Below are 22,466 nucleotides of genomic sequence, written 5' to 3' on the forward strand. Positions count from 1 at the left end.
GCAAAAAAGGGGTCAACCACTAGTAGAATTTTTGCTTGATGCTATGGTGGTATTGATGCGGTTTTACGCGTACACAACAATAAACCACGAAAAAAGAGAGAAATAATCGAATTAAACATATTGCTGCGATTGTGGCTGGAAACCGTAGCAATATGTGTCAATGGGAAAAATTTTCAAATTTCAATGACTATTTGACCATATCTATTGCTGCGGTTCTCAGGCACAACCGTAGCAATAGATTAAAATATTTTTATTTTTAATAAATATTAATCTATTGCTGCATTTTGTGGGAGAACCAGAATAATATATCATTTTATTTAAAGTCGCTAGGGTTGGACTTCACCCTTGGTCTTCAGCCGTTCTCAGATTTCTCTCTCTTCCTTCAAATCTCATGCGCTTCTTTCCATAATTTCACTCCTTTACCTCTCCTCCTTCAAAATCCTCGAGCTCCTCCTTTAGATCTTCTCCTTCACCGGTCAACAGGGTCCAACTCTCTCCTTTGTCTTCTTTAATTGTCGTCGGTGGCCAAACTCTATCCTCCTCGACCTCCTTCGCTGTCTCCCCTCACAGCCGCTCTCTCTCCTCTCTCTCCTCACAACTTTTCTCCTATCTCCTCCTTTAATTGTCGTTGGTGGCCAAGACTCTCATCCTTGTCTTCTGTCGCTCGTGAGTCGTGGATCGCCATCCTCGTCGCTCAAATCAGTCGTGGGTTGTCGTCGCTCGAATTAGTAGTGAGGTCGACGTCGCTCGAATCAGTTGTGGATCACCGTCGCTGTCGTTCGTGGCTCCTTAATATCACTCTCCTTACTGTCGTGGGTCACTCGTGGCTCGAATCAATTCTGAAGTCTGCTTTTTGTTTTTTCCATTTTTATGTAATTGGTTTAAATTTTTTCTTTAGTTCTAGTTTCATTAGGTTATCTAATATTTTTATTTTCATCGTTTAGATATTGTAATTTTTAGTTTTCATTATTTTTTATTTTATTATCAATATATGAAATCAGTCCTTTTCATTGTAATATTGTACTAATTTTTTCATTTAGTTTTGGTTTTATTGCATTTTGATGCTGAAAAAAATATAAAGATTTAAATTTTTTTAAAAAAAATATTTTTTAAGAACAGGTGAACCTATTGTTGCTGTTTTGGAAAAAAATCGAAGCAATAGGTCAACGTATTGCTGCGATTTTGGGACAAAACCGCGGCAATAGGCCAACGTATTGTTGCAGTTAAAAACCTATTGTTGGGCCCTTTATTACGGCGCGTATAAAACCGCAACAATAAGCCACCTAATGATCGCCGCAATAAGCAATTATTCTACTAGTGAATGACATTTGGTCATACTCAAACTAGACATGAACAAAGGTTATGATATAACTAGTTCATTGCTAAAAAGTCATGTAATGTAAAAAAGTTTGCGCGCTTCTCTCTCTTGGTTTTCTCTCTGCGTAACTCTTTTGTAGGAGCCATGGCAAGGAAGTCCAAAGCTAAGCAGAAGGCAATCCAGGCAAACTTGACTACTATAAAAGGGAAGGGGCCAACTGAATCACAAGCTAAAAAAGTTCAATTAATCGATGAAGTTATGGGTATTGATGAACTGGAGATTAAGGATGAATCTGTGAAGGAATCTCAAGATGAAATCCTATCCCCTAGATCATCGTTGAAGTCTCTACAACAGCAAACAATGTTGAGAAAAGACTTTTCTGATTGGCTGGAGACCATTCAGAAATCGGGAGAGAAGATCAACCAGGATCAGAGTCGATGTTTTAAAGGTAACACTGCTCCTGTTCTGATTTTATTTTCCCCTTAAAGTGAGAATGTAAATGTTGTGTAAATTGAACTGGATGATGTTCAAAAGGAGATTGACTACTGGAACTCAACAATATATTGCTATGTTATTGGTGCAAACCCTGCTCTTCATGTCATAGAAGGTTTTTTTCGGAGGATGTGGAGGAATATGGGAATAGATAAAATAGCGAATGCAAAAAAAGGAATATATGTGATTAGGTTTACCACAATGGAATAGAGGGACCAGGTTCTAGCTGGAAATGTTCTTTTTTTTATTTATAGTAAACCTATGGTGGTGAAGCCATGGTCTGCGGAAGTTGATATGTATAAGGAGGATGTAAGTGTTATGCCTATCTGGGTTCATCTTAAACTTGATTTCAAATACTAGGGGAATCTTGCCTGGAGAAAATTGTGAGGCCCATAGGTAGATTATTGAAGCTAGATCAAGCTACGAGTGGGAGAGATAAGTTGATGTATACTCGAATAATGTTAGAAGTGAGAACTGCGCAAGTTTTTCCTGAAAAATTGCATTTCATCAATGAGAGAAACAAGATGATGGAGGTGCCCATTCATTATGAATGGAAGCCAACGCAATGTGAATCATGTAAGCTGATGGGACATGAGGCAATCCATTCTACTAAACCCCTGGTGAGGAAAGTATGGAGACAGAAAGTACAGGGTATGCCAGTAGAAGGAGGACAACAATTGATAAGGGGTGAATCCCCTAGAGCACAAGAGTTCTAAATAGCTAGAAAGCCAATAAGAAGAAGTCTAGCTAGTAAGAAGGGTGCTGAAACACATAATACTCTTGCAGCTCTAGAAGTTGTGAATGAAGAAAGGAATGTGGAGGTGGAAGCACAAGTAGATATTGAAAGGTCAGGACAAGGAGTGGAGATTTCTAAGGGAGATGCAGTGTTGGTGGGACAAGTTGAATGTGGATCAGGAGGGCTATCAAGAGGGGGAAGACCTCCTGAAGCAAATGGATAAGATCTTAATATGGAATGTGATGGATCTCAACAGCCAACAGGAGAAAAAAGATGTAAATCTGGTGATTAATAGCCAGAAAGTTGGCTTAGTTAGGCTCCTTGAAACAAAGGTGAAGGCTCACAAAATGGGTGAGATTTACCTAAGTTTGTTTAAGGGGTGGTGCTTCACTTTTAATTCTTCTTATCATGGAGGAGGAAGAATTGTTTTGGCTTGGAATCGTAAAAGCTTTCAGGTTAATATTCTTATGTGCACTAGTCAGGTGATACACTGTCTGCTCAAACCTGTGAGTGGCCTTCAAATGGTTCATTGTACAATTGTTTATGCTAGCAATGATGCAAAAGAAAGAGAAGTATATATTATGGCATGATTTGGAGAGCATTGGAAATGGTATACAGATATCATGGGTAGTAGCAGGAGACTACAACTGTGTTCTTAATCCAGATGAGAGAATTGGTTCCATAATTAGACATCAAGAAACAGATAGACTACAGAGGTGTGTACAAAGGTATGGTCTGCAGGACATGGCTAGCACTGGTAATAAGTATACTTCGAATAATAAGCATTTTAGTGAAAATCGTGTGTTTTGTAAGCTTGACAGAGCAATGATAAACCAGGAGTGGCTAGAGTACTTCCCTACAGCTATGACTCATTTCCTCCCTAAAGGGCAATTTGATCATAGTCCTGTTGTGATTATGATATACCCTAATCTGGTGATAAGGAAACACCCCTTCGAGTATTTTAAGATGTGGAGTTCAGCACCAAATTTTACTGAGCTGGTGAGAGATAACTGGGGAATAACGGTGTAAGGAACTCTTATGTTCAAAGTGGTTCAGAACTTGAAGCACACAAAACAAGCTTTGAAGAAGCTAAATGCAGCAGGGTTTTCTGAGATTCAGAGTAAGGATATAGCAGCTTATCATAAAATGATCACCTGTCAAGAAGAGTTGCAAAGGAGTCCTCATGATGAAGTTTTAAGGAGTGAAGAATATCAAGCTTGCATGAGTTATAGGCTTATTCACAAAAGTTATCTTGCTTTTCTATCTCAAAAGGCAAAGATGAGATGGTGCAAAGATTGTGATGAAAACACAGCCTTGTTTCATGAATCAATCAAGGCTAGGAAGCTCCAGAACACAATATATGCTATAAATGATATGAATGGATCGGACATTGGCAAGACAATCTTCAGGATGTAAACCAGGAATTCTTAGCTTATTACAAGCAACTTCTGGGTTCTCCTATGGTGAATAGAACAAAGGTGAAGATAGTGGTGATTGAGAAGGGGCCATAATTGACAAGGGAGCACATTCACTTACTTGAAAGACCTTACACAGCACAGGAGTTCAAGGAGGCTCTTTTTTCCATCCCAGGTGACAAGAGTCCATGGCCTGATGGATATGGGACACACTTCTTTCGAGATGCATGGGATATACTTGGAGCAGAAGTCACCCAGGCAATACTGGATGTTGTACATAGTGGTAAGCTTCTAACTGAACTGAATGCCACAATTTTAACACTCATTCCTAAGGTGAGTTGTCCTAGTTTAGTGAGTGAGTTCAGACCTATTGCATGTTGTAATACCATGTATAAGTGTATTACAAAGATGATCTGTAATAGACTAAAATATGATTCTACCTGAAAACATAGCAGAGAATCAGGGAGCATTTGTTAAAGAGAGATACATTGCCCATAATATCATGGTTTGTCAAGATCTAGTGAGACACTATGGTAGGAAGAATGTAAAACCTAGTTGCATCATGAAGCTAGATCTAAAAAAAGCTTATGACACAATAGAATGGGACTTTCCGGAAGAAATGTTAACAACTCTAAAGTTCCCACAAAAGTGTAAAAAGTTAATCATGACTTGTGTTAGGACCCCAAAATTCTCTCTTATGGTGAATGGTGTTATCCATGGATATTTCAGCTCTAAATGAGGATTGAGACAGGGTGATCCCATATCACCTCTTCTCTTTGTAATATGTATGGAGAATTGGTTGAGCTTATCTGTTGTTCACAAGACCTTTCAAAGGCAGATTCACTACATACAAAAGAGTAAAAGAACAGGGGTGCAAAAGAAGTTTATTGCAGCTGTGTTCAGTGATCTGGTGTACCAGATATGGTGGGTGAGAAATGAAGCAATCTGTAACCAAGTAGTCTGGAGGCCTGAGGTAGTATTTAAGAAGTTGAAAAATATTGTACAGCTAAGAATTAGGCTTGTTCTTCCAAAGAAAATCAGCACTAGAGATCAAATGTGGATAGATAGGAAGTTGGAAAATATATAGAAATCAGTTTTGATTAAGCACTTCAGTTTATGAGGGGGCCAACCTAGTTGGGCTACTTAATTCTGAAGATGTCTATAGGTTGTAAATTGTTTCGGTGATTTTATATCATACTATCTTACTTAGCGAAAAAAATACTAAAAGCATATTGTTTTCCAGATCACTAGATCCAACTGTACCAATGCATCTTCACGGTATCTTACCAAATTATTGTAATAGCGAACTGATTGCGCCTTTCCAATCGAAGTGTGGCCTACGGCAAGGTAGGACATTCTCTCCCGCATGACTGATTTAGCTAGTGATATCCAGTTATTTGAAGGGATACCTACCAGGAGAGGAGTCCCCAAAGTCTCTCACCTATTCTTTGGGGATGATGCTTTATTCTTCTTCAAAGCATCCCCGCCCGCCTGCCAGCACATGTCTGCTCTTGTATCCAGGTTTTGTGATATTTCAGGTCAAATAGTGAATTTGCAAAAATCTTTCCTCAAGTTCAGTCCTAATATTCCCTTAGTGTCACAAGACTCTTATAAAGCATTCATGCGCATGGACACAAGGATTTTAGTGGGTACCTATCTAGGGACCAGACCGACTTCCAATCTTCTCCAAAGTGCCAGTTCACACTCCTTCTGAATAAATTTCCACTATGATCTCCAACTGGAATTTGAAATCACTCTCTAAGATGCGTAAACTCATCCTTATCAATTTTGTGCTAGTGGCCTCCTATCTCACATTCTAGGAGTTTTTCACATTCCCACATCTATCACCAACAAGCTCGACAGCATGATTGTGCACTTCTTCTGGTCTAATAACCAGGGGAGCGGAATAGCATGGTGGTCCAAAGATCTCCTCCACCTCCCTAAAGGTGCATGTGGTCTCCCGATCCGAAATGTGGGTATATTTAACAAGGCCTTGTTGATGAAAAGAGTGGTCCGTACCTACAGTAATCACAGGAGTCTACTTGCTACTTGCTAGAGTCTTTGGTAAATATACTTCCTTAGGTCCATAAATTTTTCGACATTCAAGCCACAACTCGTGGGGTTCTAGAGGCCTCCGATCCTCATGGCTGAAAACCTCCTCAGATATTTGAATGTGTCGAAAGTGGGGAATGAACACCACATCTTGGTTTCCTAACGTAAGTGGGTCAATGGCAGAGTGCATATCATAAAGGATGATGCTACTTTGACTCAAGCAACTTCACTTAGAGTTAGCCAACTTATCTCCCCACTAAGCAAACGTGAAACTTCAATATGATCTACCACTTCTTTTCCTCCCACAGTGTTAAAGCAATATTGGGGATGGAGCTCCCTCTAATTGAGGACACCTCTGACTAAACCTACTGGCCTTTCACCATTTCCGGTAAGTACAACACTAAATCTTATTACCACATCCTCTTGGAAGAAAAAAGAAATTTGTAGCATGAAATCTCCGGAGGAACTGTCTTTCTTCAGACACCTCTAGAGTTTGGATATCATGCCAAAGTGGAAACTCTTCCTCTGGAAAATACTACATAACAGCCTTGCGGTAACAGACAATATTTTCAGAACAAATATCAGAACCACTAATCAATGTCTCTTATGTCATTCGGGCAAGGAAGATTTGGATCATCTGTTTAGTTGCTGCCCACGGACAATCTCGGCCTGGACAAATGGTCTCTTGAGTGAATGCCTCAACTCAACTCCCGAGCATCCAATTACCTAATGGCTTATAGCTTGGCTAAGGTATTTTCGAAAAGAAGATGGGCTAGAATGTCAACAAACATAGCTATATTATGGGGAATATGGTGTTTGAGGAATAATAGTATTTTTTGAGACCAAAATATCACACCCACTGAACTTCAACGACTCATTTTGGATGGCCTCCAAACACAACACACTTATACCTCTAAGAGCGCCTCTAACTGCTCTACTTAGCCCCCTTTCCCCACTAAGGTTCCTGCTTGCCAACATAGGTCAACACCTACATGGTATCCCCGAGGTCACTCTGTAGACGGATGGTTCTTAGGAATATGCGTCCCAGATACGGGGATATGCATGGATATTACAGGATGGGATATGAACACATGTAAAGGGACAAGGGACTTTCAGCATGCAACCTCGGCACTACAAATAGAAGCCATGGCTTGCTATCACGCACTAAAATGGGCCTCCAGTCAAGGGTACACACAAGTCCTTATCAGAGTAGCATCTGTTCTTTTGGTAAGTTATCTACGTTCCTCAAAAGCGCCAGATATTGTCATTAGCTGGACGGTACGTGCTATCAAGCAAATTACCGGATCTCTAAAGTGGTGTCAGGTAGAGAAGGTGGCAAGGGACCAGGTAAAAGTTGCACATGACCTAGCAAACTAGTGATGTTGCCTTCATAGTAGCGTGCCTGTCTCCTAATTGTAAGATACTAGCTGACATTTTTACATTTTGGAAGGGTCGTTGATGAAATCTATTATTCTCCCTGGATTTACTGACGATTCCTTGAAAATAACTTCATTCCTATGCACCCAAATTCCCCATAGAGTGGATATAAATCTTATTTCCATCTCGAGGGCTTCTTCACCTTTCTTCTTTTTGAGGAGGTTCAAAAAGTTTCTTATCCAGGAATGAATCGGTAAATGAGATCCCTGTGAAGCTACTATTCCCATCGAGGAGCTCCAAATTCTCTGCGCGATGCTACAATCCCTAAGCAGGTGCGCTGTTGATTCCATTTCCGTCTTGCACAGGCAGCAAGTTGGATTTATCCCTCTATTCTGCCTTTTGATGAGGTTGTCCGCTGATGGTATAGCGTTGTTTAGGATTTTCCATATGAAGTGTTTCCACTTTGGGAAAATATCTGACTTCCAGAAATATTTCCAGAAAGTTGCTTTATCGTCTTGTATGTTAGCTTCTTGATGAAGAAGCCAATACCCCGATTTGATCGAATATCTACCCGATTTTGTGTGACTCCAACCTAATCTATCCTCACACTCCTCGCGCGGGATGTGCATAGCAAAGATTTCCTTTGCTTCTTCCGGTGGAAAGATCTTCCAAATAATGTTTGCTTTCCATTCCTTGTTGGTGCTTATCAGGTCATCAACCATTATGATATTAACTCTATCCGCATGGTTTTCTAGCATCTTTGGGTTGAAAAGCTTACTCAGGTGCCATTTGTCCCTATCTATTCTAATTTGCTTCCCGTTGCCTAGCTTTTTGTACAGATCTTTCTTGAGAGCGCACCCGGCTCTGAGCAGGCTACAGAAGGCATATGAACTATTTCTTGGGACTTCATCATCCATGGCCATTTGAATAGGATCTTTTTTGTACTTGGCTACGTAAATTTGGTGAATAAGAGACTCTTTATTCTTATGAATTCTCCAAGCCTGATTGAAGAGGACAGCCTTGTTGACTTGCGCTAAGTTTCTCATACCTAGGCCTCCTTGAGATTTGTGCTTGTGAAGAAGTTCTTTCTTCCTCCAATAAATTGGAGTTTTCCCCATTGACGAAGACCACCAGAATCTGAGAAGGATCGAAGAGTGTTTTTTTGTGATTTTTTGAGGGAGGAGGTAAACTGTCATGATATGAGAGGCTAGGGTGGTGAGTATTGTGTTTATTAGTATTAGTTTTCCTGGTTGAGATAGATTGCTGAACTTCCACGTAAGTATCCTGTTTGTGGTTTTGGTAACTATATCATTGAAAATGGAAGTGGATCGGCCATCTACCTCCATTGGGCATCCGAGATATGAGCCAATTTTCTCCTTGTTTGTGACACCTAGGGGCCTTCTCATGATTTTCATGAACTTTTGGGGTGTATTAGGACTAAAGATTACGTGTGATTTTTCAAAATTGATTTTTTCTCCAGATTTCTCGCAGAAGGAAGAGAGGGCTGATTTGATCGCCCAACAATTTTTTGGTTTGGCTTTGAAGAAGAATAGGGCATCATCCGCAAAGAAAAGGTGGGACACTTCCGGAGCATTTCTTGCAATTTTGATGCCTTCCAACTCTTTAGTTTCTTGGAGGTGGGAGAGGTTTTTTGAGAGGACCTCCATACAAAGAATAAATATGTAGGATGATAGGGGGCTCCTTGTCTTAAACCTGCAGTGGCGATAAAGTTGCTTGAGGGTTCCCCATTAACTAAGATAGCGTATGAAACTGTTGTTATGCATTGCATAATCCAGTTTATCCAATTTCCCGGGAATTGCATTTTTTTATCATAGCTTCAACAAAATCCCACCTTATTCTGTCGTAGGCTTTACTCAAGTCAACCTTCAGAATTCCCGCGAAGCTACTGCCTTTTTTCCTCTTCCTAACCCAGTTAGTGATTTCATGCGAAATTAAGCAATTGTCAGCCATCTGTCTTCCGGGAACAAATGCATTCTGGTACTTGTCTACCAGATCTCCCATTATGCTTTTGAGTCTGTTTACTAGTGTCTTTGAGATGATCTTGTAGGAGGTGTTACAGAGACTGATTGGTCTGAAGTCTTTCACTTCTTGGGGCCTATCCTTCTTCGGAATCAGAGTAATAAAGGTTTTATTTTGCTCTCTGAGCATGAAACCGGAGTTTAGGAAAGAGAGGACACTCCTAATCACATCAGGACCCACTGTGTTCCAATTGTCTTGGAAGAAGATTGGGGGCGTACCGTCTGGCCCTGGAGATTTAAGGGGTTTTGAGCTGAAACAAGCATCCCGGATTTCCTTGCTTGTGAATGGAGCGTTCAGGTGCTCTATGTGGCTTTGAAAGAGCTTAGTTATTGGAGAGAAAATCAAGTCCTCTTGATTGATCTTATCGTCTATTGTATTGCCCACCTGGTAAAGTTCTTTGAAGTTGTGTAGAAAGAGCGCCTTGATGCTAGGTTGGTCTGAGATCCAGTTTCCCTCTGAGTTTTTGATAACCTTAATCTCATTTCTCATTGATCTACCCTTTACACTTTTGTAGTAAAACGCTGATGTCTTGTCTCCTAATTCATCCCATTTGGATTTTGCTCGTTGCTTCCAATAGACTGTTTTCTCATCTAAGGATCTTAGTACCCGACTTCTATTTTCTTGGTCGTTTTCCGCGTGAGAGACATCCTGGATTTCTCTTTGTTGTATTGATAATTCATTGTTAATATCCTTCCAGTCAATCCTGTTGTGATTCTTGAACTTGAGACACCACTCTCTTATCTTTCTTAAGCTGTTCTGAATCTTCCGTTGTAGGACAAAAGAGGGTGATCCTTCGTACCTCAATTCCCATTCTTCTTTGATAATATCTCCCACTTCTTCATGGTTCAGGCTCCATGCGTCCAATCTGTATGGTCTCCTCTTTTTAGGGTTTTGTTTTGGATGCAGATGTAGGACTATAGGGCTATGATCAGACAATAAAATTGGGAGATTCCATAGCTCTGCTTCTGGGAATCTACCCTTCCAATCGCTGTTGCATAATGCTTTGTCAATTCTCTCGTATATTGCATCTTGTTTCTGTCTATTGTTCGTCCAGGTGAAGTTCACACCTTGGTAAGGAATATCCAATAGGCTAGTCTTGAGTTTCCAGTCAAGAAAATTGGATGCCCCTTTTATGATTTTTGATCCTCCTAGCTTTTGGTCCTTGTTTTCCACTTGATTAAAGTCTCCTATCAACAACCATTGTCCTTTAGTATTTTCCATTATGTTTGAAATGTTGTCCCAGATATCAGTTCTATCGGAAATGTAAGGCGACCCGTAAACAAACATAATATAATATTCATTAGCAGCCGCATCGGCTATCTTACAGCAAATATAGTTTTTTGTGGTTAGGAGGATGGACATTACAACATTCTTAGTCCAGCAAAGGAACAAACCTCCTTTGTTACATTCCGCATTCGACCCCGTACAGCCATGGAAACCTATCTTTACTAGCAAAAAAAATTCACTTCTCTAAAGATCTTGCTTGTAAGCCTTTACCAATTTCGTTTGGGCCCCCTACCTAGCCTAGGACCTAAGTGGCCGCATTTCCCGCCTAGGCTCATTTTGGTTGAAAACATCTTAAAAGTTTTGTGATATCTTGTAACAACATCCTTAGCATGGGGGAGTAGTCCTAAATTTGGGTTGGGCCCTGCCTTATATAAGTACTCTAGTCTACGATACTTGTAAAATAAAGGATTTTTTGTCCATAAATAACTTACTCATACTCTTTTTTGTGAGAAACTGTCTTATTCATAAAATTTTGTACAAAATTACATTTGTTACGTTATTATTTGTTGACCACTACCTAAAAGCTTTTTCCAATGTTGACTGTAGTTTTCCGATAAGTAAAATCATGTGCAGGTCATGGTTGACTTGCTATTTTCCTTATTTTATTGCCCCTTTTATTTTTTACAAAACCCATGTGCATATCCTTAGTTCAGTAAGGATAGGAGTGCATATCCTTAGGTAAGGAGAGAGAGTGCATATCCTTAGTTAGTTAAGCAGAAAGTGTGTTAGTTTAGAAAAAGAGATGGAAAAATAGAAGTGAAAATAAAATAAGCTAAGGAAAATAACAAGTTACGTGACTTACAAATAGGTTTTATTCATTTAAAAACTACAGTCAATGTTGGAAAAAGTGTTTAGGTAGTGTTCAATAAACAATAACGTAACAAAGATAGTTTTGTACAATATTTTGTAAATAAGTTAGTTTCTCACAAAAAATAACATAAGTAAGATAGTTGTGGACAAAAAATCCTAAAAAAAAAAATCCTTAGTATAGCTCTTGTTTACTATCAAGCTAGTAATATTATTGATTTTCTTGCAAACATCGCACATCAAATTTTCATATCATATGCATATTAATTTGCGAAGGAGTTATAGCTTTTCTTATTCATTTTATTACCTGGTAAGCTAGTTAACTACTTTAGTTTGAAAAAAAATACTATTATTCAGAAGAATCTGCTCTTGAGTGTAACCTCGGACAAGCAACGGCCCTTTGATTGGGACTAATCCACTTTTAACAAGAACTTGACAATATAACGTTAGAATAGAAATTATCCCAAATGATGAGTCAAACCCTATTTTATGAGATAAACAGGAATAAGTTGTTAACTTATATGTTACGCAAATAAAAGTTATAGCCTCTAGTCCATATAATGGAATCAATACAATCTTAAACATCAATGTGGGGAAATTAAGCAAGTTGGAGCACAAGGCCCCAAGGGATAGCTCCTCTAGTGGTTCCAAGAGAATGCTTCCATCTCCTTTTGAACGGCTATCCTTGATTACTTTCCAATGCTATCATGCAACTACTAACAATCACCTTTCAAAATCTGGTGGGTTACAATAACAATATATTGCTACATGCTAGAAGAGGTTTTCACTAGGGAGTTCGGCCAAAACACAACCAACTCAATTCATCATCTGAGTCAAATTTGTTTTTCTTTTTCTGTTTTGAAAGAGAATTTTCATTAATTAAAAGTCAAATGACAAAGAATTGAAGAAAAATAAAATACATATAAACAAGATCGAATCAACTTCATCTTTAATGAAACTACACTGAATCATATTGAATAATGTGGTGTAGGCACCTTATATTTGCTTAATCAAACCATTATCAATGAAATCGCCTATCATTCTGACATAATTAATTTGGAGAAGAATATTTTTGTTCTGACCATGTAGACTGTATTTGAACTTCCAATACCTTCATGCTAATAGTCTTGAACTTCAACCAACGAGAACAATGCCCCATACCTGCCAAAATAACTAAACAAACTAAACAAACTAGACTTTGAGACTCCCATAGGGGAATAGGAGATCTCCACAATAACAAAATTTCTCATAGCAGCGCATGAGAAACTCTTATAAAGAGAGACTAGCTAATTGAACAAAATAAGAGAACAAAATTAGAAACCCAAAACAAGAGATGAAAAGGGGTTTCCATGGATGAAAACATCCATGGCAGCCCGCCATCCCCTAACTAATGAAGAGCGGAAAGGTGATAGGTTGTTGTACAACTGTCAAAAAAATTGCTATCAAAACCTCCTAACAATGTAGTACCTAGCATAAGTAGGATCGAATCCATAGAGAGATTGTTATTTTAATCTAACTTCTAAAGTATGGAGAATCTGAACAAGATCACAAGGTTAAGAGAACATGTTAAACTAATAATATATGAAAAAAGATTAAACTAATAATATATGAAAAAAGGACCAATCATACAATTATCCACCAGTGCACAAATGGCAATTACCTTCCTTATGAATGAGCACGACACAATTACAAATGCAAAGGATTTGATTGATGACATAAAATTTTGGTCATCACTATGTTCATATGTAAACATACAAAAGGTAGAAAAAAAAACTATGTAAAAGATGGTCATAAGGTAGCATTAGAATATATGAAGGGAGGGGAATAAAATTTTGTATAGGTATATAATAGGAAACCTTTGTAATTTTTTTTTTTTTACATCAAGAAAATGTGCATTGATGAAAAAACAAAATACAACATATTACTAAAACAACCACACAAAAAACAAAAAAAAACCTAAAGGAGCTATATGAGCTCTTACAAGTCCTAGAAAACACAAATAGACAAGGCTAATAATGAGTCGCCAATGAGGTAGTGCGCCGTTGGTCGATGAATGTGCTGGTGGAAGCAAAACGCATATGACTGATGGATGCGGTAGGAGAAGCAAATGTCGATCACGATCTAGACAACGAACCAAAGGCAAGAGTTGCATCTTGCCGCATGAGCGATCCCAACGAACTTCCGACACGTGGGATTCTAGGCTCATGAACTGTGGAAGAGTCACATTCCTAGGTGACTCATGACTCTCTCGCGAGAGTACATACATCATGACTCTCCTGAAAGTAGGAGAAACGGGGGGAGCTGAAAACCACCAGATGAAACTGGGGGGATGCCTGCAGATTTTGATTTTTCAAGGCAAAGAACATGAAGATCATTGCCAAGCGAAAAGGAGAGCTCAACATGTTAAGCTCTCGAACACACCACCTGTTTGGAAGACCGGAAAACTTAACGTCCAACCATGAATACCGAACAACGCCTCGACCATACTCACATTTCTCATCCATGAAATATACCCATTCCTTCAAAAAACAGTTCAAATAAACTACAAAAAAAACTACTACAATCTTACACCACCATCCCGTATGACACTGGCAAATGAGTTTTAGAAGCCAGACCCAACAACAAACTAAATTCTGATCAACTCGGACGACCCGATTAATATCATCGAAACAACTTAGCATACCTACGGAGAAAAAAGCCTCAGAATTGATAACTGACACAACTAGGGGAAACGGGGAAAGGGAAGCCCAACTACTGGGGGTAAGGGAAGGGGAGGCCCGAACAAAACCAAACCACAACTGGGGGAGGGGGAGTCGACCGAACCATTGTACAGGGGATGGGGTGACATCAGGACTGAACCACGCGAACAAAGGGGGGGAAAGGGGAGGGGAAGCCCGATTAACTAAAACAGGGGAAGGGAAGAGGGAAACCGACCAGGGAAACAAAGGAACAGGGCATAGAGAGGAACCGACCGGCGAAGGAAAACCGGGAGGGAAATGCAACTGACGCGACTGGGGAGGAGGGAAGGGAAAGACCCTTACTGGCGGCGACATAAACCTACACGGCGGCGAGCCGATGATACGAACGCAGGAAGCCACCAAAACCGCGACTGAAAAAACGGATGAAACGAAAATCCGCCGACGGCAACTTTCGGCCACCAGTGAGCCTGCTGCGGTGGAATTTAGTGGAGGGAGGCTAAGGTTTCGTGGGTGGGGTAGAGAGAAGACAGAGAGTTTTAGGGTTTCGTGAAAAAAATGAGAAACTGTTCTACCTAAAGTATGACAAAACTTTGTACTTGAAATGATGTATATCTTGTTTTACTCAATGTAAAAAAAAAAAGATAATATATGAAATTAAAAAAAAAAATCTTAGGCAATGGTTCAATATGTTTATAATTCAAAATCTATCGAAAACACCATCGATAATTCAATTTGTCTAATATCTAGAGCATACGTCAATCCTACAGTAGGGTCTTAAAGCTCTCGAATCAACATATGCAGTAAGATATCTCACATAATCACATTTGCTAACTGTAGATAATCCCCTACGGAGTATTATCTCTCGATAAATAACTGTATATTAGCAAGATTTAATCAAACGGTTGATCAGATTGCAATATTAACAAAATAAGCCTAATTAATTAAAAACAGCATATAAACATGAATTCTCAAACCTAGAAATAAGACTATTCAATCATGAAATAAAGAATAAAATCTACATCTATGAACAAAAACTTAATTAAAAAGTTTGAGAGAAAATTAAGAAGAAAACTATAACTATAACTAAAAATAATGAGAGAAAGACTTCTCCTTCGCAAGTTATTATTTCTCATATATATAAGATTAAGTAACCTAATATAACTAGGAAAGTAAGTTACAAGACAAGGAAAGTCGAATAGTCATTAAGTGGGCGGATTTAGTGATCTGCACGTATAATAACATATTTGAGCAGAAATAGTTGTCTAAAAGACATAACTTCTTGACTCGAGTCTCCTCGGGATGTACCACCTATTGTTGAAAATCTCTTTAAGTCTATTTTTTAAATCCACTAACATTATTCAATGCTCATAAACACATTAAAAGTTGTGGTCAGAAGAGTAGTCACAACTCTTCTTCACATTTTTTCTAATGATTTTCCACTTTATTTTCGTCCTTACTTAAAGATATCTATAACGATCCTATGCAATGTAATACCTTTTCTTCGCTCCTAATACCAAGACTAGCTAATTATACTCCATATACGTTCTCATACCTGAAACTAATAAAAAAATACGAAAATATATCAAATAGGAGTGGAATAGCATAACTTAAAAATATAATGCAACATGAACCTAAATATGAATCTATATACTCTAAAATGCAACCTAAATACACATAAAAACTATATATAAATATGTCACATCAAAAATGAAGAAGAGGGGGCGGCAAGAAGAGGGGGATGGGGAGAAGAGAGTTAGGTTTAGGGAGAAGATGGGAGAAAACTTAGCTTGTGTCAAATTTGTTTCAGCAATAATAACACTAATACAATCCAACAATTTTTCTCACATCCCCGTCTTTATATTTATGTGATGTGGACCTTGTTTTAACTTTCCCTGTACGAGAAATACCTAACTATATTCGCTACAATTTAATGTAACAAGACAAATTATTAATTAATGATGAGGGAAATACTTTTGAATTGTGAAATCTAATTAATTGTGTCGTGTAAACATGACAATATTAATGCAGTGACACGCGGAGGGTTATATGGCCTATATAACCATGATCAAGAGCCATGAGGTAATGACAAAAGATTGCAAAACAGGTGCTGCATTAAATTTGAGCAAAGAAGTTGCATTATGAAAGAAAATCATACCTGATTTTGTCTAGTTGTTGGGACGGAACTCTTAAGGCTTCAAATCAATTTAATAGCTAGACAGATGACACTCACAATTTAGCTATATATCTCCAAATACTGTCCCATCCTTCTCTCTATGCGCTACATCAAACTGGCCTTATACGAGGTCCACAAGGATCATCAAAGGCATGCTTTTGACTCCCCACTTCCCTTTTAGCACTAGCCCATTTGATCTTCACATGTCCCATGGACCCAATTTGTACCTCCTCGATTGCTATTTCTCATCAAACAAACATCGATCAAGGAGGTACTATACTCTTAATAAATCTGTTGCCATCAAATCTATTAACATTTGTTGACCGGATATCCAATACTCACATATTCTACTCAAATTAATTCATGTTGTAAATCTTCATGCAAACATAACGTCGACATGGAAATTGGTACCTCTATTCACTCGACAAGCTACCCACTAAAAAAAACAATAAAGCAATTATTGACATTATTTATATTGAACTCTATTGATGATAAAAGTTCAGTGGATATTGGGTTGATCATCCACTAGGTAGATAAATTTTCCACGCCAACGCTATTTGCTCTAGAAAATAACATAACTGCAACATTGTGTAGACATATAACAAGGGACGGAACAAGAAAATCATATAATGATTAATTTTGATGTGAAAGTCACATTACCGTGGGAGTGGACTCTCTTATGAGTTTTTCAAAAGGTACAATGTAAAAAATTCAGCGTTTTCTATTTTTATTTTAAATTTTAAATTTAAGGGTTTCGGAATTTCCCACCGTTCCATATATTCCAACCATACATAAAACATGTATCATGAAAACACTAGGATTCCGAACATATATATGTTTCAGAAATGATAAAACCTCGTGTTATGTACAATTTCAGGCTTCGGTTATTCAAAAATATATTTGATTTTGGAAATGAAAACAAGTTATTTCAAGTTCCAAAAGTTTTCATGAACCACAATTATATACTCCCTCTGCTTTTATTTATTTGCTACATTTTCCAAAAAGGGTTGCTTTTTTTTATTTGCTACATTTCCTTATTAGGAGACTTGGCCCACCAAAAAGTAATACTCCCTCCGTTTCACAATATAAGGCACGCACGATGTTCGAGGTCGAACTTTGACATTTAATTACTCTCAATTTGTGTTGATAGAAAATTTTTAAAAATAATATTATTATAGTATTTTTCAAGACGAATCCAACAGTATAATTTTTATAATTTTTATTTATCATAATTGAGAGATATATGTGGTCAAAGCAAATTTTCGTAAAGCGTGAATGCCTTATATTTTGAAACAGAGGGAGTAGTATTATATTTGTTTCCCCTCTTTTTCCACCAAAAAGTACTACTTTTTTCCCTTTTCCCACCCTATTTAATGCTAAAGGGGTCAAAAAGTACACTAAAAAAAATGAAAATGACATTTCCTAAATTCTTGTGTAAATCAAAATGTAGCAAATAAATAAAAGCGGAGGGAGTATTTAGTATCACCGAGAAGAACCATAGTATTAAATTAAGATCTCTTATAGGTGCTTTATTAGAGTTGTTCTCGTTTTTATTGAATTTTGAGAAAAATAAGTCCTTACTTAAATTAAGTGATTACTAGGCTTAACGTACACAAAACTACTCTTCTATTTCATACTAATTGATACACAACTTATTGTCGTCAATCCCACATCAATTAATACACTTCCTAAAATGACAAGGTCCCACAAATTCAACATTGTTTTTCCCTTTTCATGAGAAACCAAATAATAATAAAGAATCATCGACCCACATTCTTCCCCTCAAAAAAAAAAAAATCAACCCGCGTTCACACATCAAAAAGTTGAAGATATGTGTAACCCCATCTTACAGATTTATTTGTATTCACGTGTCATTTGAATACGTATCCTCTTTAATTTGTCTGCCTTATTGGGTCGAATGCCTTCTTTTGTAGGCTATCAAGCTACTCTTAGTAACAAAATGGGCTTGTTATTGTTCAATTCTACTTCAAATGGGGGTAAGAAACTAAAAACTTGCAACGGTTACACTTGGGTTACACCATATATATGAAAGAGTATACAAATACATGGTCTATTGATGAACCATTTTAATTAGTTGATAATATTAAATTAGAATTTTCTGAAAGATTCATGTAAAAGGTTTTGCCTATTCTAGCAAAAGTGTCATCAGAGCCGCCATACCTTCATATTCTAGAATCAACAAATTCGACTCCGTAAATTTCCATTACAAATGGGAAAATATTATTATTGGTTGATCTATTTAGTGCTGGAACAGACCCGCTATCAATGTGAGTATTTTGGTTTCGCAGCTAGGATCCGTGGCTCAATTTTAAGCCATGAACAAGTATGGCCTATTAAAAGCAGAAGGTGCTCTGGTGGGATCCTCACGGACATAAAAAATTGCAGTCAGAATGATCGTGTGAAATTGTTTGTTCGGCCCGAACTAATGAATCTCTTAGATATGATGCAAAATGGATCTTGTTCTATCGTTGATCAGAAATTATCCGATTAATTAGTTCTTCCAACGATCTATTAGACTATGGAGTGAATATTTGATTCTTTTTTCAACTTGAAATGAATTCACAAGAATTCTTCTCTTTTTTCCTACTCATATAATATATACTACCTCCGTTTCTTTTTAATTGTTGCACTTTGCTTTCCATTAAAACCAAGGCAAAAGGTGAAAAGTAGGAAAAAGGGGGTTAAAAATTCTGAAAAGTAGGAAGAGACAAGTACAAAAGAACAATAAAAAATTATGGAGGAGAGAGAAATAATCAACACATGGGATAGTTTTGGGGAAAAAGTAATCAACTAACAATTAAAGTAGGAGAGAGGGTAAAGAAACAAGGGGACCAATAGTGGGTAACAATGATTGCAAACTTACCTTATGTAGAAAAAGTAAGAGTGTAACAATTAAAAAGAAACGGTCTAAAAAGGAAACCGTAACAATTAAAAAGAAATGGAGGTAGTATTTGTCATTATATATTCTAAATTTAAATTTAGAGAAAATTTCATATTCTATAATATAAAAATATCTATTAATTTAGAAAAAAAAATGCAGAATAGATTCAGAGTGTCATTAATCACTTGATATCCCCACAATCTACTAATTACAATATAAAAAAAGTTACAACTAAAACGAAGTCAAACAAAATACCTAAAGCTTTGTGCCGGTCAAAACTCCATCGATTAATATAAAATGAAAAAAATATTACTAAGTGTTGTTTGGTTTGCAAAATATAGGTAGAACGTATGAGATAAACCCATACTAAATAGTGAAATTCTACTTTTAAAAACAATACCTTCAACCCATGAAGCAGTGTGGGTTTAGAAACTCTTGGGGGAGTTGGGTTTGATTTATACCAACCTTCAAGTATCAATTATTTATTTAAAAAATAAGAGAAAGATACTGTTGGAAGAAAAAAGGAGTAGACACTTGTTTTCTACTTATCTTTTCCATTTCTTTAAGAATAAATTTCTATATGTTATTAGTTGTTGTACTCCTTGACCATTGTTGTGTTGATGCTTGCAAATTTGTTTTCTCCATTGTTTTCTCCAGCATCATTACCGCACAATTGTTTTCTTTTCTATATTTCAAGTTTTAGTTCGTTGTTCTCGTTGATCATTGTTGTGTTGATCTATCGTCTTCATTGTTTCCTTCAGAGTTAGTGTTTCTTTTTGCAATGCAATTTGTATTTCTATTTTTATTTTCTTTTAATTTGTTATACTTGCCACTAGTATGGGTGGTCATAATTATTGTTAAAATTGATTCCTAGAAAAAATATAAAGAAGAAAGTAACAATAGAAATATTACGATATTACTAGTGATTTGTTATATATATATATATATATATATATATATATATATATATATATATATATATATATAGTTTAAGTTCATATGAGAACCACCCTTATGGTGAGAACCACTCATTTTTCCTCATTTTACGAAGATTTTGATCATTTCATAATATTTTTGCTCATTTTTTATTTCACTTATTTTATGGTTTTGCTCATTTAACAATTTTATACTCATTTATCAACGTTTTTGCTCATTTCACGTTTTGCTCATTTTACTTTTTTTCTCATTGAACTTTTTTATGCTCATTTTACGTTTATCTTATTTTACATTTTTGTTCATTTTACGTTTTTGATAACTTAATGTTTTCTATTCATTTTATATTTATGCTCATTTGTTAATTTTTTTTGCTCATTTTAGGATCGGAAATTTTTGCTCATTTTAAGTGGTTCTCACGGTTCTCACCATAAGAGGGTTCTCATTAGAACCCAACCCTATATATATATATATATATATATATATATATATATATATATATATATAAAATTTTGACTTAATTTCTAATTCCAACAAGATTCAAACCAAATACTAAGTATTAGGAACCAAATTCTAATCTTATACTCCCTCTGTTTTTCTTTATCTTTCTCACTTTCCTGTGCACATCTCCCAACGCACATTTTTGAGCTTAAATATCTTTCATTATATATTAGTAAAAATTACAACGATTGAATATTAATAATGTACTAATTGAGACGAATCAAACAAGATCCCACATGACTATATTTTTTCTTATAAATTGAAAAAAATTGAGAAGATTCTCTCTAAGTATGAATAGTGCCAAGATTCTAAGTGAGAACAATAAAAAAACAGAGGGAGTACCACCTTGGTTTGACATCTGATTTCAAACTTATACTACCTGACTTTTGTAAAGGATTTTTTTTCGGAATTATTCCAGCTTCACTCTATGAGATTGGTACAGTGCACAATTTCTATTAATAATCACGCTTACACAAAGAAACAAGGTACAAGGTCTCTTTTGGCTCCATCATATTGTCCAAGTTAACCAAGTACTAGTTTTTTTTTTTTTTTTTCAAAATGAGCATTAAGTAATGCTATTGCCCATTCGAAAGTGAAGGAGTGGTGGTAGCTTAGTGAAATGCCACCCCAAATTTCAGGAAATTACCTAGGGGTTCGAGTTCTCAAGGTATTTACTTTTGGGCTGTTTAGTCTTGTACCCAGCCTATGAGTTGGTGCCATACAAGCTAGTGGCCTAACAGAGGTTGGTTTTCGGATCAATTATCTTTTTTAGTAAAAAAAATTGTCCATTCGAAGGTTGGGCCTACCTATAGTACTATAGTTGACTTGGTAAAATTGATAAAATCCAAATGACTCGATTTGATATTCATTTTAGACCAAAATACGTCGTTCCAAACTCACTTTAAAATCTAAAAATATATTGAATCAAGCTCGACTTAAAATTAACTTGAATTGATCATACTCAATACCTTGAATTAACTAGAATCAAAGTGATTCTAATTGGATTCCACCTGAAGTCGGAAAATAACTCGTGCTGAAATCAACTTGGATATAGTGATTTTGATCCGATTTAAATTGAATACCAATCTAATATTACCTAATAATTGATCTGAAATGACCCAAACTTTTATCATTTTCATATTATGTTGAATCAACATAAAAATGATTAAAAAATCCTTGTGCTTTATTCCGCTTATGTATTGCTACACTCGAAAATATAATTGTGTATTATTCCTGAGTAAAGTGAGTCTGATGCAAAAACCACGTGAGACCTAATACGCAATTTGATCTAGAGGTGATCATTTTGGCCCGGCCCGGCCCGTTTTTGGGCCGGGTTTTGGGCAGAATTTTTCGGCCCGGCCCGGCCCGATCGTTTTTTTTGTTTTTGGGCGGGCTTTGGGCAAGCTAAAAACGACTTTTTAGTCTATTTTTTGGTCCGGCCCGTTTTGGCCCGCAAAAGCCCGGCCCGAAATAGCGGGCTTTGGACACAAAAATTCGGCCCGAATTTAGGCCTGGCCCGGCCAATGGGCAAATTTTTTTGGCCGCGGCCCGGCCCGGCCCATGATCAGCTCTAATTTGATCATTCTTGGAGCTGAATCAAACTCAAAACCCAAATTGATTTTCTACGAACCATATGTAGGAAAAAGCTGAATTTTTTCGAACCTGAACCTGAACCAAATGACCCTGTTTGGTATGTCTACCTATAGGTAGGTTCCTCCCTGTATATCATAAACG

At 36.9% G+C, this 22,466-nt stretch overlaps 1 protein-coding gene across 1 annotated transcript; it reads left to right on the forward strand.

Annotated features, from left to right (window-relative positions):
- The first annotated feature begins 3,098 nt into the window (after positions 1–3,098).
- Positions 3,099–5,048, forward strand: LOC104887478 (uncharacterized). Its single transcript, XM_010672109.1, has 4 exons — positions 3,099–3,545; positions 3,603–3,939; positions 4,101–4,294; positions 4,713–5,048. Exons 1-4 carry the CDS (start codon positions 3,099–3,101, stop codon positions 5,046–5,048), a joined length of 1,314 nt encoding a protein of 437 aa, XP_010670411.1.
- The last annotated feature ends 17,418 nt before the right edge of the window (positions 5,049–22,466 follow it).

Source organism: Beta vulgaris, chromosome 2 (assembly GCF_026745355.1).
Source record: "Beta vulgaris subsp. vulgaris cultivar EL10 chromosome 2, EL10.2, whole genome shotgun sequence".
Classification (NCBI taxonomy): Eukaryota; Viridiplantae; Streptophyta; class Magnoliopsida; order Caryophyllales; family Amaranthaceae; genus Beta; species Beta vulgaris.

Excerpts from the sequence above, each read along its gene's own strand:
- LOC104887478 (XM_010672109.1), top strand. The coding sequence starts at position 3,099 with ATGATGCAAAAGAAAGAGAAGTATATATTATGGCATGATTTGGAGAGC. Across the intron at positions 3,546-3,602 it reads CACCAAATTTTACTGAGCTG|AACTTGAAGCACACAAAACA; the intron begins GTGAGAGATAAC and ends AAAGTGGTTCAG. Across the intron at positions 4,295-4,712 it reads TTTTAACACTCATTCCTAAG|GGTGATCCCATATCACCTCT; the intron begins GTGAGTTGTCCT and ends GGATTGAGACAG.